Raw genomic sequence first — 15,873 nt, 5'->3', positions numbered from 1 at the left:
CGCGTATTTCACTGCAAATGGCAAAGCGAGAATGTTGGAGTACAAAATTCCAAACAAAATGACTTTCGACGCTTCACGTCGAGCATTTTTGCTCGTTCGTATTTGCATATTTAACGGAATATTTTCATAAGCAAATGCGATGTGAGTTGTATGCATGGGTGTTATGTGTGTGAGCGCAATGAAAGCTTGCAGCACATGTGTCACTTGCTCTTGTTTGTGTGTTTGTTTGCTTTGGAAATTTGCTTGTTGCATTTGCCAGATGTCAAGTGCATTTTTGCGTCAAGGTTAACGAGCTCAGAGTAGTTGGCACCAATACAACGGCATAATGCAAATGCTGGTGGTGCTTATGATACTACGAGTATCAGGCTGCTAAACGAAAACTGAAGAAGAAATAAAACACAGAGTATTTCAAAGTGCTCTCTCTAAGTCACATATTTGTTTAGGAAGTTTCACTGATGCGTAGCATGTGTAAGGATACGCCCTGGTGATGCATCTGTGCGCTTATTGTGTTGTTGAATTATTGACTTAAATAGCTTTGATCTGCAACAACATAAGTATAAGAATTGTGTGTGCCTTGAAGAAGGGGAATATAAAAGTACAATTTATGTATTATTTTTATACTCTCGCAACAAAAGTTGCTAAGAGAATATTATAGTATTGTTTACATAACGGTTGTTTGTAACACTCAAAACTAAACGAGTTAGATATAGGGTTAAATATATCACAATAATCAGGATGACGAGACGAGATGTCTGTCTGTCCGTCTGTCCGTGCAGCGGATAACTTGAGTAAAAATTGAGATATATTGAAACTTGGAACACGTATTCCTTGGCACCCTGAGGAGGTTGCTTTCGAAGATGGGCAAAATCAGACCATTGCCACGCCCACAAAATGGCTAAAACCAAAAAACTATAAAGTGTCATAACTAAGCCATAAATAAAGTTATGAAAATAAAATTTGGAATAAAGGATCACACTGGGAGGGGTCATATTTAGTTGCAATTTCTTTGGATTTTCCAAATCGGTTATTTGTATATATCTCGCAAACCAATGAAGCAATATAAACCAAACTGCAGTCGATTCCCTTACGTACCCCACCACACACCATGAAAATAGTTATAATCGGATAATAACCACGCCCACCTCCCATACAATGGTTAGATTGAAAATTACTAAAAGTGGGTTAACTCACCAACGAAAAACGTCAGAAACACTAAATTTTACAGAAGAAATGGCAGATGAAAGCTGCACTCAGATGTTTTTACAAAATGGAGAATGGGCGTGGCATCGCCCACTTATGGGTCAAAAATCATATCTCAGGAACTACTCGAAAGATTTCAATGAAATTCGGTATATAATATTTTCTTGATACCCTGATAATACGGACAAAAATCGGGCGAAATCGGTTCACAACCACGACTATATTCCTTATAACTCAATTTTGCATTTCATCTTATTTCTTCACTTTATAATATATACATAAGGAACAAATGATGATAGCGGAATAAAACTTTACATACATTTAGTGCATATCATCTTTGGCTTCATTTGTGAAAAAATTGTCGAAAACGGACTATAACTTTTCAAGGTCCCAGGTATCGAACAGTTGAGCTCAGCGCCTAAGGGTAAGTTTTAACCGAAAATATGGGTAAATCGCTCAGATAATTTAATGTAATTCAGAGGAAATTGTTTTCTTCTAATAGTTTTCTGTTAAAAAAATTATTATAATCCGGTCATAACATCTCCTAGCTCCGACATACCTAATTATAAGTTTTTCAAAAATACTGTGGGTTTTATTCCGATGTATTCCTATGTATTGGTTAATATGAGAGATACCTTAGCAAAATTAAATGAGCGTATAGTCTTGGATATAGTGTACCTTGCTGGTGAAAATGAATGAAATTGGTTCAGGAGTTCCCTCAGCCCTCATATCTATATATGACGATTTTCGTTATTCTATTAAACTTTATGCCGAATTTATGGGTAAATTTGTATGTTATCTTAATAAAATTTTCTTTGAATTCTCTTCAACAGTGTCCGATAATATCACTCATAACTAAACATATTCATATATTTACTTAAAAGCACTTAATTACGCATCACTTCAATGAATAGTGACTTCATGCTCTCGCAGGTGGTCGAAATATTTAAGACCCGACTCTGCCTTACAGTCCATTGCACTTTATTGTTGCCTCTTAGGGATAACACTTGACCGCAAATTTGTAATTTGTGCCTCTGCGAGTAATAACAATAACAATAGTAATAGTAATAGTAATAACAATAATCGTAATGCATAGAGATACGAAAGAAATATAAAAAGGCGCAGAACTCGCAACCTCACAACACAGTGAGTACTCAAATTCCCTGCATATACACACTGCGACATATTTTCCCTTGTGTGTGTGTGTAAAGTCATTTGAATATCGACCGGAAAATGCCATTAAATAATTTACACATCATTGCTTCTCACCGACTGCTCAGTGTCCTTCATACTTGGCTTGTTCGCATTTTTCATTTTATTTTGCTTCGCTTCGTTCATTTTTTCCATCTATTCTGTGGCAGTGCTCTTATGCTTATGAATATATGTGAATCTCTCTGTCATCATAATACAACAAAATAATCCACTTCCAGTGATACTTTTTTTGCTTTCATATGCTCTTTCGCCATTTAGAGTCGTTTTGTAGTTGCTTTCCTGTCGTTAGTACTTGGCATATACACAAGAAACATATATGTACCATGAAAAATATATTTTAGAATGCCGCCACACTTAGAGTAGTTCTCACTCACCCAGTTGAGTAAATAATATACGGATATTCGAGTGGACCGAGCATTAAATACTACCGCATTTAATAATAATAAATTGTCTAAAATATTGTCAGTGAAAGGTTTGGACCGATATTATTGCTTTGGGTGCCGAATAGCATGGAATAGTATAAGGGCAATATTATAAAGGTTTAGAATATTTAAACGGTGACTACTTTAATATTGATTTCAAGAAGCATTAAAATTTGTGGTGTAACGAAAAATAGTACCTGTCGAAAATTTTGTGACCATTAAAAAGCCATCTCAGTAGAATATCACAGATTTGTTCCAAGTGCTTAAAAGAGCAGACAATTTGTATACTATTTGTAGTTGGGTCTATATAATAATGTTTGCTGGGGAAAGTTTGTGAGGTATATGAGGTATATATGTACACATCACATGAAAATGAGCTAATAATTTGACATCCATCACTTTACATTCTTTCAAATAGCTTTTTCATTCTAAACTAAACTGTTAAATTCTGACTTTTTATATTATTTTGGACGGTAGCTATACCAATAACTATTTGCCAACATTTTACCACTTCTTTGAACAACAATACTAACATTTAGAAATGCTATGTAGTAACCGAATAGTACATACTCATAGTTGTAGTTACCAACAACAAACACCCATTTGCCACCACAAATACCTCGATTTCAAACGAATTTTTACGATAAATTGGAATGCCAAGTGCATTAGTGAAATTGCAATGTACTTCTATTGCATAGCAGTGTATTTTCAATATGTACAAATTTAATGATTTATAGGACCGTAGTATTTACTGTATGTTATATCAGCTGACATATATTGTAGTGTCTAGTGTTACATTAATATAAAATGGGATATGCAATTTTGAATATAATTTTGAGGTTAAACATAATTCTATAATATTGTATGTAGAATTGTAGGTAAGTACTGTAGTTAGTTTTAACTTGCATAAGAAATTTCCATCATCCCAATGCTATGGATCACCTCCTTTCCAAAATAAAGTGTTATAGATTTCCTCTATTTGAGTCGCTTCAAATAATAACTTTGCAGAGGTTTATTAGTATTTAGTGGTCAAATTGGAGGAATAGAAAACCGAAAATCTATAAAGTGAATAGTAAATAAAGCTATAAAAGTAAAATTTAGTATAAAGCATCCCAATAAGAAAGGGCATATCTGAATCAAATTTTTTTTAATATTTTGGACATGACCACGCCCTTAAATAAGATTTTTGAGAACATCCCTCAAACAGACAAAGCTATATAAACCAAACTTTCTGCAGTCGTTTCCCTTACGTACCCCATCACACACCATTAAAATTGATATAATCGGATAATAACCATGCCCACCTCCCATACAAAGATTAGGTTGAAAATTACTTAAAATGCGTTAACTCACTAACGAAAAATATCAGAAACACTTAATTTTACACGGAAATTGGCAGAAGGAAACTGCGCTCAGATTAAAAAAAATGGAAAATGGGCGTGGCGTCTCCCACTTATGGGTCAAAAACAATATCTGAAAAATTACTCGACCGATTTCAATAAAATGATGGAAAATGTGCGAAATCGGTTCATAATCAAGACTACTTTCCATATAATTAAATCTTGAATTCCATCTGATTCTTTCGCTTTATAATGTTTACATAAGGAACCGATGAAGATAGCGGAATAAAACTTTACACAAATACTGTAAATCATCTGTGGCTTCATTTGTGGAAAAATTGTCGAATTCGGTCTATAAATTTTCAAAGTCCCGGATATCGACCATGAAAACCAGTGCTCAATGGTAATTTTTCACCGAAAATATCGGTAAATATCTCAGATATTTTAATGCAATTCATAGGATTTTTGTTTTCTTCAAATAATGTATCTCTGTACCAAAAATGGTTAAAATCGGGTTATAACTTCCCTCTCATATACGTAATTATAGGTTTTTCAAAAATATGGTGGGCTTTATTCCGCATTTGAGATATCTTAGCAAATTTAAGTGAGCGTATGGTTTTGGACATACTGTACCTAGGTGGTGAAAATTAGTGAAATCGGTTCTGGAATTACCTCAGTTCATATACCATAAATGATGATTTTCTAGTGGACTTTATGCTGACTACATGGTTCAAATTGTGTGTTATCCTAATAATATCCTTATTTGTTTAAACTTTGAAATGCAGCTCTAAAACAAGTATTAATTTTTTGAAGTTTTCTTTTAAAGTTAATAAAATGCTCTCGGACTTATTAACTTTTTGGATGGTTCAAGGTTGGTTATTGTCTTTCGATTAATCATTGCCTCTTAAGACAATCGAACAGTTCAATGATCTTTTCGTTGTGGCTTATATTTCCACATAATTTCATAAAGATAATAAAGACATAACTAACTAATCATATTAATTTCGTTTACTCTAAGATAAATTCATTATTTACCAAGTAATTCCAACTTTCAAACAACTTATTTACAATAAATTTTACTTAGAACCATTTCTAATTGTTTTTCAAGTGGTGGTGTGCATAGGTGTTTATCTACGCAGACATTTGTTCGATTGTCGGGCAAATAAGTAATATTGAAAGACAATTTCATATCCACGGTTTAGTTGCATGCACAAATTGTGGTTAATGTTATCATTTTAAAGTAGTGCTACTAGTATAAATAATGTTTTCCACAGGGTTTCCTAATAAGCAGTTTACGCTATAGAATTGTCACCTGAATCTACTACTTTCTTGGATCTCTTTAGCTTTTCACATACAAAACCATATATTGAAAGAAAGGAACACACTGTGACCTAAGGCCTATACTTTAGTCTGCAGTGGTCAGTGTAAAGTGCCACTAGTTGTTATGCTAGTTATAAACTAGTTTATATCTTTATTTATGTTGTTGCTAATCGATTGGTCTCATATGTAGCCGCTCTTAGTTATTTTTGATGATTCTTCACTGAGACACATGTAACTAACTAACTTACAGTATTCTTAAATTTCAAACTATCTGGGTACATCCAGCAAGTTTTGATATCTCTCTTTTCATTAATTTCATTAATTCTCAATAATTGGAATTTTTACTGACCTTACCGTGTATTATTTCATTTTATACATTTGACTATTATGCAAAGCACTACGCTACTTTATACAAACTTTCACATTCTAATGCAAGTTATATCTCTATGCTTTGTTATCTCGAACACTGTAACAAGTCATTTAATAACTTCGTATTATTATAACTGTTGCTATTGTTTACTTATAGTTATATATTATCTCTACATAGAGCATTGTGCAACACCCAGTTTATTTAAGAACAGCTCCATAGAACAATAAACATACTTTTTGTTGTTGTTGGCCTCAGACATACAACATATTTCCTGATAGATTATTATATAATACAAAAAGCTCGAGCAAAATATAAACTACCGAACTGGGCAAGATTACACTTGATAAGCGCCACACAAAAAGCGTTGAAAGCATGCGAGTCAGCAACAATGGCGATTGGTCGAGCGGAAAAAATGAGAACAACATCAGTTGCAGCAGCCACAAGCGTTGAGTTGCAACAACAATGCATTGTTGGCGCACACAACCAGCCAACAACACCAACAACTCGGGATATGGAGAACTAGAGAATAGCCACCAAATATTAGCTACGAAATTGAAATAGCGGAAATGCGTGTGCACAACCAACAAGCTGTCCGCTTACACAGCACACCAACAACAAAGCAGCAGTTACCTTCCAACAATGCACATACACACATAGGCGAAATGGTTTGTTAGTGCTCATATTGGCTGCTGTGTGTTTATTAAAAATATTTTCGGTTTGCGAGAATATGAAAATCCGCTCCGGCACACTTCTATCCTTTCATAAGCCATGGCTTATAGTGGTAGCAGCGGTGGCGGTCGTTGTGTCGGTGGCGGTGGCGTATGAGTAACGCGGTTTGTGCTGTTGCTCAGCATAGCAGTTGTTAGCCACAAGCAGATATTTTAAATATTATTTGTTCGTTTTCACATTCTCAGGTAGATTGGAATATTTTGAAATTAAAATGCTTACATTGCATTCGGAAAGTGCAAGAGAGGAGATGTTAGTTTGGATCTGTGTACGCAATATAGATAAAATAATTGCTTTTTTAAAAAAGTTGTTCGAATGTTAACGGTTGAGAGAAATACAGAAATATAGATCAGATTAATATAGAAAGTTGCTAAGAGAGTATTATAGTTTTGTTCACATAACGGTTGTTTGTAAGTCATACAACTAAACCGGTTAGATATAGGGTTATATATATCGAAATATCGTCTCTCTGTGCAACGGATAACTTGAGTAAAAGTTAAGATATCTTGAAGAAACTTGGTACATATATTCCTTGGAACCCGAAGGAGGTTGGTATTGAAAATGTTCGAAATTTGACTACTACCGATGAAGATGGTATAATGAAACTTTACACAAATACTATATATTAATTGTGGCTTCACTTCTGGAAAAATTTCCTTCAGCCCTCATATACCATAAATGATGATTTTTGTTATTCTATTGGACTTAAGCCGAATATATAATTATGTTCTTCGAATAAAACCAAACGCTTTCTTTAGTGTCTGAATAAGAACTCAATTTTTTACTTTATTTTATTTGCACTTATCCTATCTTAGTTTTAAAGTTTACTCTCTTTACATATGTATCCTCTTGTTCTCTTACTCTAATTTCTCTTATTAAACTAAAGTAGTTAGTTATTACAATAACATATGTAATTTTAATTATGTAAATATAAATGTAGATATGTTTGATATGTATGTGTATGGATAATATTATATGTGTATGTGGGTGATGTGGATGCTTACATTACTATATGGGTCACATTGTGTGTTATCTAAATAAAATTAAATCATTAATTTGCGAGAGTATGAAATGTTCGGTTACACCCGAACTTAGCCCTTCCTTACTTGTTTTATTATAATATTATTTAGTAAGCCAGTAAAAGATGCAGAAAACAATGGGTGAGAAGGCCATTATGAGGAATTGTCCATCAACTCTTGTTTCTGACTCTTTACTCACTCTCATAATTGGTGATTTAATCCATTGATTGATTAATTGATGGGTTCAAATCGATATATCGAAAACTGGAATTGAACTAGATTCCTGGCTTCAAAAAGTGCTTAAACTTTCTACATGTCGAGGACAAACATAGAACTTAACTTAACCTAACTCTCTACTATTCACCGCAAGGACGGGCATCATTCTCGTTTTGGTCTAATAACTGAGATAACTTCGATATCAGTTATAATCGACTTCGATTCTGCGCATATAGCAAAAGCGATTAATTTAGAATTTAACAACAGTAGCAACAATAGCGATAAAATTTCAAGATGTAAGGGGCTTTAGAGTTGATTTTATGGTTCTTTAAAAATACAAAATTTGTTCTCCCCTTTGAAGGCCGAATGGATTTCATAACTTAATAACTTAATTTTTCTTAAAATTTTCACAAAATAAACAACTTTAGTTCAAATTACATATATCTCACTATCAAGTGTATAAGAGTATAAGGGGATGAGGATATCACCTAGTTTCAGCATTTAATAGCTCACACAATAGAATTGTGGCAAAACTTAAAATTTAAAGTGGTTCGAATTCCAAACATAAACCGATTAAATATTCAGCAATCGAAATTAGAATCAACCATTGTCACTTGCAGTCGTTTCCACCCGCTCTATCACTACGTTGGCGAATTTCGCTGATAATTTGAAGTGGAAAATCTCATTATTGTCAAGAAATCAAAATTAGACATCAAGAACCAAATCCCGCACCGCCGACTTGCGCTCTCCCTCTCCACTTAATTTCCTTTCGGTTTTATGCGCAGTTACTGAATTGATTAGCATACATCCGCCGACTACTCAATGCCTCCGTCGAAGACTCGAGTGGGTGCAGTCGTTAAGTTTTTCGGCAGACGCTCAACTCGTAACGTTCAACTCCCTACGCCGCGTTACAAAAACAACATCTAGCGTATGCTATTCAAGTGCGCGCCAATTCCTCGCATCGCGTCGCGAGATAATGTAAGCTGAGTTTATATTGCTGGAATATGCAAAGTAGCTGTCCCTCCGCCCCGCTGTGCGATATTGGCATTGCCAACAACAACAAACATATTGAAAAGGGGTAATCATAGAAATTCTCGCATTGAGTGCGCTGCAGTACATTGTAATAAGACTAACAATAATAATTTCTATTGTAGCGAATAATGATTTCTTGAAGTGGGCGAACTGCTGGTTGCGTATACGCCATGTGTGTCGCGGTGGCTGCTGTGGATAATTATGTAAGCGCCGCGAATGCTGCGTTGGCAAATGCAAATTCTTTTCGTAATCAGTTGAAGGCAGTTCTCATTTTAGAATTTTCTTCCATGAATTTGCGTATCCTCAACAATTTAAAGTGGGAGTTGAAATAGTTAAAATTATGAAAATAGAGATGGAGTTCATTTAGAACAAATTCGGAGAAAATGAATTAAGTTCAATAGAAAATAGCTGCGACTGGCATTAAGTGGTGTCTATTTTAAGTTTTCTATTTAAATTGGCAAATTTGAAGTAGTTGATAATTTCGGAAATATGATGAGTGATCTACGAATTCTAAGAAACATGGAAAGGATGGCTTAGAAAGAGTGAATTTGTATAATAATTTTTAAATTATTATTTTGGAAAATATTGTGCTCTCCTTTGATATTCAGACAAGGTAAAAATAAAATAATAAGCAGAGATATTTTCTTATTAACAATTAATGATTAAAGAAACTAATTGTAATGTTATTGAGATAACACAAAGAGCTGAAATTTAATATATTGGGCATATGAAGTGTTAGAGAGGCGAAAATTTACCGATATGTAAGATATAAATGTTAAATAGTGACAGAGATTAAAAGAGCTCTGAAAGTAAAGGAATACGCTCTCATAGCCTTCTTAGACATAGAAGGCGCGTTTAACAACATCCAGTCTAAGGCCGTTATTAATGCGCTTAAAGAGCTGAATGTCTCGGAATCACTCATGAAATTTATAGAAGAGATGCTTCTAGGCAGGTTCATAACTTCAACGCTGGGGATTTCAACGATGTGCAGATCTGTCCATAGGGATATTCCTCAAGGAGGCGTGCTATCCCCACTTCTATGGATATTAACAATGAACAGTATGTTGTTAGATCTAGAGAAAGGGGCAGTACATGTTGTGGCCTACGCTGATGATGTGGTGGTATCATACATATTCTCTCGGATCTTATGCAAACAAGGCTAAATGAGATAAATCGTTGGGAAAAGTCATGTTGATTAAGCCTAAACGCAAGTAAAACTGAGATAGTGATGTTTACCAGGAAACACAAGATTCCATAGTTCACACCACCTTCAATAAACGAGACCTCGCTATCAATAAGTGAGAAAGCAAGCTACCTTGGACTAATTTTAGACAGGAAGCTATATGGGAACCAAACTTGTATGCCAGGGTAAAGAAGGCAACTTCAGCACTATACACTTGCAAAAGGATAGTTGGACCAAAATGGGGACTAACCCCCCGCGTAACACATTGGCTCTACACAGCTGTGGTAAGTCCGATTATGACATATGGGATATTGGTCTGGTGGCCAATAATTGACAAGAAGTACGCAGTAAAGCGTATGGTAAATTTACAAAGAGCGGCATGTATATGTATCAGTGGAGCTCTCAGAACAACGCCGAGCCAGGCATTAGATGCGATTCTGTATTTACTGCCTATAGATCTACTCTGTAAGCAGCAGGCGGCGAAATCGGCACTTAGGCTGAGAGAATCTTCGGTACTGCAAAACTGCAATAGGGGACATTCCAGTATACTCGGCAAATTCCCATTTTTACCAAATATTACGGACTTTTGAAATCCGATATAAATGAATCTAAACTCTACACATATCCTTCCTCTCCCTCTAGAGAGGGATATATTCATATTCATATTCTCGGATAGTCAAGCGGCTTTAAAATCACTAAAATCGCAAAGAATATCATCGAAGATAGTGAAAGAATGCTTGGATTTATTAATGACAATGACATCATATTTCATGATACACCTACAATTGGACCCGTGACATAGTGACATTCCTGGTAACTGTGTAGCAGATGAACTAGCCAGATTGGGCACAACACTGCAGTTAGATACTAATAAAAAGGGAATTTATACATATACCTCTGGCAACGTAGCAACGCACAGAGATAAACATTCTGTTGATACGGCTGAATCACAATGGAAACAATCAACGACCTGCTCCGTAAGTTGACAAACATGGCCTGAGTGGAATAAGAGCCACACATGTCGCTTATTGAAATTTAAGAGGACTGACACAAGAACCCTTGTAGGGGTGTTAACGGGACACTGTCTGATTGGTAGACACGCCAGCAGACTTGGGTTACCTTTTAATGATTACTGCAGAAGCTGCCAAGAAGAAGAAGAGGAAGAAACGATTACACACCTTCTATGTGTATGTGTAAGACTCTGTATAGGAAAAGAATCGCAACTATTGGACGCTGTTTTCTCGATGATGTGGGCGAAGTTGCTCACATCAAATTGTGTAAACTTTTTCACTTTATTAAGGCCAGAGGGTGGTTCAAAGATGACTCTATAGTGTGAGGGATCACTGTCCCAGTGGTCTCACAATGGTCCTCCCAAAGTCCTAGGTGCATCGTTTGACAACCACTTAACGTAACCTAACCTAAGATATTAATCCCACTGAAAGTTGGGAAATCCTTATATAGGGACTATGGAAAATATCGACCGGTTTCATTAATTTTTTAAACAAGAGCCATTTTTGTTTGGAAAAGGTGCTCCCTTATTAAAGTAAAATATATTACAAGTTGATCGATATCTTCGCTATAAAGTCAGTCATGCCCGATGGCCGTTTTCTGTTTCTGGGAGCATGAAAAATATTGTTCTGAAGGCGACTATTTTTAAATCCGAGATGCCACACATTGAAAGTACTATTTTATTTATTTAGATTGTACCACTGTAAGATAAGAACATTGTATTATAAGAATGTATGGTTAATATTATGAACCAAATTTTGGTTTGGTTTTTGAAAATTTCGAAACAAATATGAGCCTCTTAATTCATACCGCTTTCATAGCTTAATTGGCAACTTAGTTATATACGTACATATATCGCTTAACGACACTTAGTAGGCGAGTCAATAATCCCATCTGTAATATCGAACTTATTATAGTTCCAAGGAACGCGTTCAAGTTCATAAAGATATCATCGGACAGTCATCTGAAATTTAACTCGTCTCATCTTTATGCACAATTCTATGTATAAATTTCTAAATATTTAAAATTTTTGAGAACATATTTTATGTTAATTTTGATTTTTTGAAAGTTGGTATGTGAAGAGAGTTGGGCGCTCCACAAATTAATTTTTCTAAATCTTCTAGAAATAATTTATCTTAAAACATCTCTATTCAAGGCCTGCTCTACAAAAATATGGAAATACTTTCTATTTGTTATTTTCCTAGCTAATACTATTCTTATATATTGCATTTCTTTACCTATATACTTGAATGAATTCCACTGTAAAGTGTATCAGAACACAAGTGTCCATTAAATTTCCACTTGATAAGTTCATTTCCATGCACATTAAATTAATCAAGATTATACAATTTACATGAAATAACAGTTTGTACATTGAAACTGTCACATTTCAGTCCATACCATTCTACTTGAGTGCATTCCATTGCACTTCGCTAAGCACTTGCTAGCTGCAACGTTGCCGTGCTACCGAAGCGCCACGACAACAAAGCGCGGATAGGAAAAATTCGATTTATTCAAAGGACAACGTTTGACGAACAACATTGCAACGGTTTGATTCGTCCGTGACCAACAATCGGCTAGCAATGACTCTGTACTTGCAAAAATACAAATATTTATATATACTGGTGGTGAGATGTCTGTATAGTTCCTAGTCAGATATCAACCTGGTCATTTAAGCGCTGCTAGCTTTGGTTGTCAGCGAGCAGAAATCTATAGTGAACAGCGAGGAGTTCGTTCAAGTTTCCCACCTTTTACTTTGCTAAATGTTTCTTTTGGCTTCGTCAGAATCCCGTCATAGCATTGCTGTCGAAAGAGTTTCATTTTCTAACTACTCAACTGTCATGATTTACATTTCGCGATTCTTCAAAGCAGTAAAAACAGCGTTTTCCAGTAGGAGCTTAATTTTCATAGGTGATAGCATATTAGAAGTAGGTTTTTAATGATTTTTTGATTCATTTAATTATACATCAACTTCATTAAAGTTTAATTTATTTTAATTAAGGAAAGAGCTAAAGAATCTATTTTTGAAAAGCAAACATTATATTTATTTTTTAATAATTAATCTAATTCATTATTATTAAGAATAATTTATTTTCTTAATTAAATAAATCATATGAAATAATTTCTTCGCTCAATTAACAAATTGAAAATTAGACAACTTTGAAAATCAGATTGTGATTAATTTGGTGTTTGTAAAAAATATATTTGAATTTGATTTGTTATTAATTAAATTTAGTCGATAAGTAAATAGAAATAATTGTAATTTACATATCTTTAGTTAAATTTCTTTAATTAAAAGTTGTAACTGCTACAACTAAATTAATTTTTTTTTTTAACAATATTACTTTTAAACTAATTGAATAATAAATGTATTCAATTAAAAGACTAGTGCCTAGTTGCTAATTAAGTCATACTCTTAAGACTTTCAAAAATTGATTTTTGTATTAGCTAAATTAAGCTTAATAAAATAAATTTAAATTTAAGAGAGTTGAGCTGAAGGGCACTGAACTCAATATGCTTGAAATAAATTCAGTGGGTTCGGTTGTTTTGAAGTAAATTAAGTTAATTAGCAACTATAATGGAAATTAAAGTAAAATAGTAAAAAAAAAGTTTAACTTAATAGAGAGACAATTAGTTAATTGATTCAAAGTAATTTTATATATCTTTCTGTATCCATCAGTTATTCGTAAATTTATGTACTGTACTGTACTGTCAGTTATGGTTAGATGCCTCTCAAATTTAATTTTCTTTAACCGTATTTTGCAATTGTTTTCTCGAAAATCAAATTTATCGGGGCACCCTATATTAAACCTAGATAAAATCATCGAATAACGTAAAGTTGAAATACAAAATGTAAAAATAACATGTTAAAGGTCAGCATTAGACATAAGTAACTATACCACGGAAGATGGCTTCGTCCATGACATTATTTTAAAAAGCAATTTCTTAACCATTGAAGTTTAAGATTACTTTCTTAATTTTTAATAGAGAAATATATGTTTTAATACTCACTGCGATGCGCCTTATCCGTGGGATCTCTGCGTAATACAATTCTACGTTTCGATGAGCAAATGGGACCCGAGTCTACATCGTGTATAACAATTTTAATGGCTTCACCATCCATCGATGTTTGACGTCGTGGTGCCTCAAGATCTTCCAAATTGGGACCGGTGAAAGCGGCGATTGGAGGTGGTATGGTGGCGGGCAGATTGGTTGGTAATGCACCGCGTTGCTGCAACGCCGCCAAATCGGGACTAAAATTAGATGTATTCGTTGTAAAATATATTTATTTCAGATGGTTTCTAAGGATATGAAGAGGCTCCAATTTTATTTAGGCATAGAAGATATAGAGATCTTATTGCAGTTCCGTGGTTCTTTCCAAATAAAACAAGTTATATGCCTATACTTACAGCTGTGATCCGCGTCGACGTATACGTCTATCGTCATCCACTGTAAGCACTGGACTACCCTTATCCGGACTCGGTGATTCGTCATTTTGCAGATCCTCGGAAGGATGTGGCACACGGAAGGAGGGCCTCCGCGAACCAGGTAGTGCAATCTGTGGCGACATACCATCACCGGGTGATCGTTGAATTTGTGTTGTCGCAGGTGCCGCACTCTGTAGCAGATTTGGCGCAAAGACGTCATATGCGGATTTCCTGGAGAAAGGAAGGTAAGATGACGTTTATGATTCATAGAATTGCCTGCTTCTACCAACCTTCTTGGCATCGCTGGTATGCCGAGTCCGGGATCACCGCCTGTCATGCCCAATGCACCAGCCGCTGCCGCGCCTAGACCGCCGGCTGCACTGATCGCTCCCGCTGCTGCCATACTCGCACTGTTCATGTCATCGTCATAGCTGTGCTGGCGCGCCACACGTGATCCCCGGCGTGATGCCATACGTGACAGCGGCGCTCCGAATGGTGGCTGCTGCTCCAGATCCGATTGCCGCGGCGGGCTCGATGAACGGCTCGGCGCCATGCTGCGTCCACCCTTTCGAAAGTCCAAATCACCGCCCGGTGTTTTATTCCCCTTCAACTGCATTTTGCATGTACAGGTTGTGGGTTGGGTGTGGGTGGGTGTGGATAACACGAGAGTGGTGGTGGTGGTGTGTAGCGAACGCAATTTACAGTTATTTCGGCGGGTGAATTCGCGTGTTCATGTACATTTGCAAGTGCATACAACACATTAGGTCGGTACGAAGAGTACAAAAAGGGTACAGAAGGTACGGAAAGTGAGTTGGTTTTGCACGTCTACACGCCCACTCCTTGATTGCACACTCACCCAAACGCAAACACAAACTCAGTGACGAACATAAACGAACACAACACAACGAACACAATACAATTTTCAACTCAAACAAAGCAAAGCAAAGCAAACTATGAAAGCAAACTAAGCGTTTATTATTGCAACAACAAAATGTAACGACACGCAAGCACTACAGCGGCAGACACACACAGTTGCTGTTGTTGTTGGAACATCGCTTACCTTTTCGAGTTCTTTAAGAGAGGCGGGTGAAACGTCGGAATGCCGACGACATTCGGGGCTGCGTGGCGGTGCCAACGCTGTACCATTTGCCGGTGCCAATGTCTGTGTTGAGCCGAGCTTAGCATCGGAGTGACGTCGTTGCAGCGCCTCCAGCACGGGCACATCCAACATGGAGTCGGTTGAGTCTTGTGGGATGCACACACGTGAGGCCATCTTTCGTCGGCATACACTGCAGCGCCACATATTCTAGAGTGCATGAAGATATTAAGTTTAGTTAAAGGAAAATTATATATTTATTATGAATATATTCTGAGATACTCGCAAAGAATTTTTTTGA

General features: G+C 35.7%; 1 protein-coding gene across 2 annotated transcripts in view; it reads right to left on the bottom strand.

Moving 5' to 3' along the window:
• The window catches only part of LOC105221113 (regulating synaptic membrane exocytosis protein 2), a 124,839-nt gene that overhangs the window by 57,323 nt on the left and 51,643 nt on the right, over positions 1-15,873 (bottom strand). Inside the window, exons 4-7 of one of the 2 annotated variants that reach the window (XM_029046175.2) lie at positions 15,537-15,782; positions 14,767-15,086; positions 14,459-14,707; positions 14,061-14,302 (exon numbers count right to left, since the gene is read on the bottom strand). In XM_029046175.2, the coding sequence (XP_028902008.2) occupies positions 14,061-14,302; positions 14,459-14,707; positions 14,767-15,086; positions 15,537-15,782 (1,057 nt within the window). The remainder of the gene's footprint in view (positions 1-14,060; positions 14,303-14,458; positions 14,708-14,766; positions 15,087-15,536; positions 15,783-15,873) is intronic. The other variant, XM_029046176.2, reaches the window with a different exon arrangement.

Source organism: Zeugodacus cucurbitae, chromosome 4, assembly GCF_028554725.1.
Source record: "Zeugodacus cucurbitae isolate PBARC_wt_2022May chromosome 4, idZeuCucr1.2, whole genome shotgun sequence".
Lineage (NCBI taxonomy): Eukaryota > Metazoa > Arthropoda > Insecta > Diptera > Tephritidae > Zeugodacus > Zeugodacus cucurbitae.
Note: the sequence above shows the minus strand (reverse complement) of the source record. Positions and strands in the feature narration are given on the sequence as shown.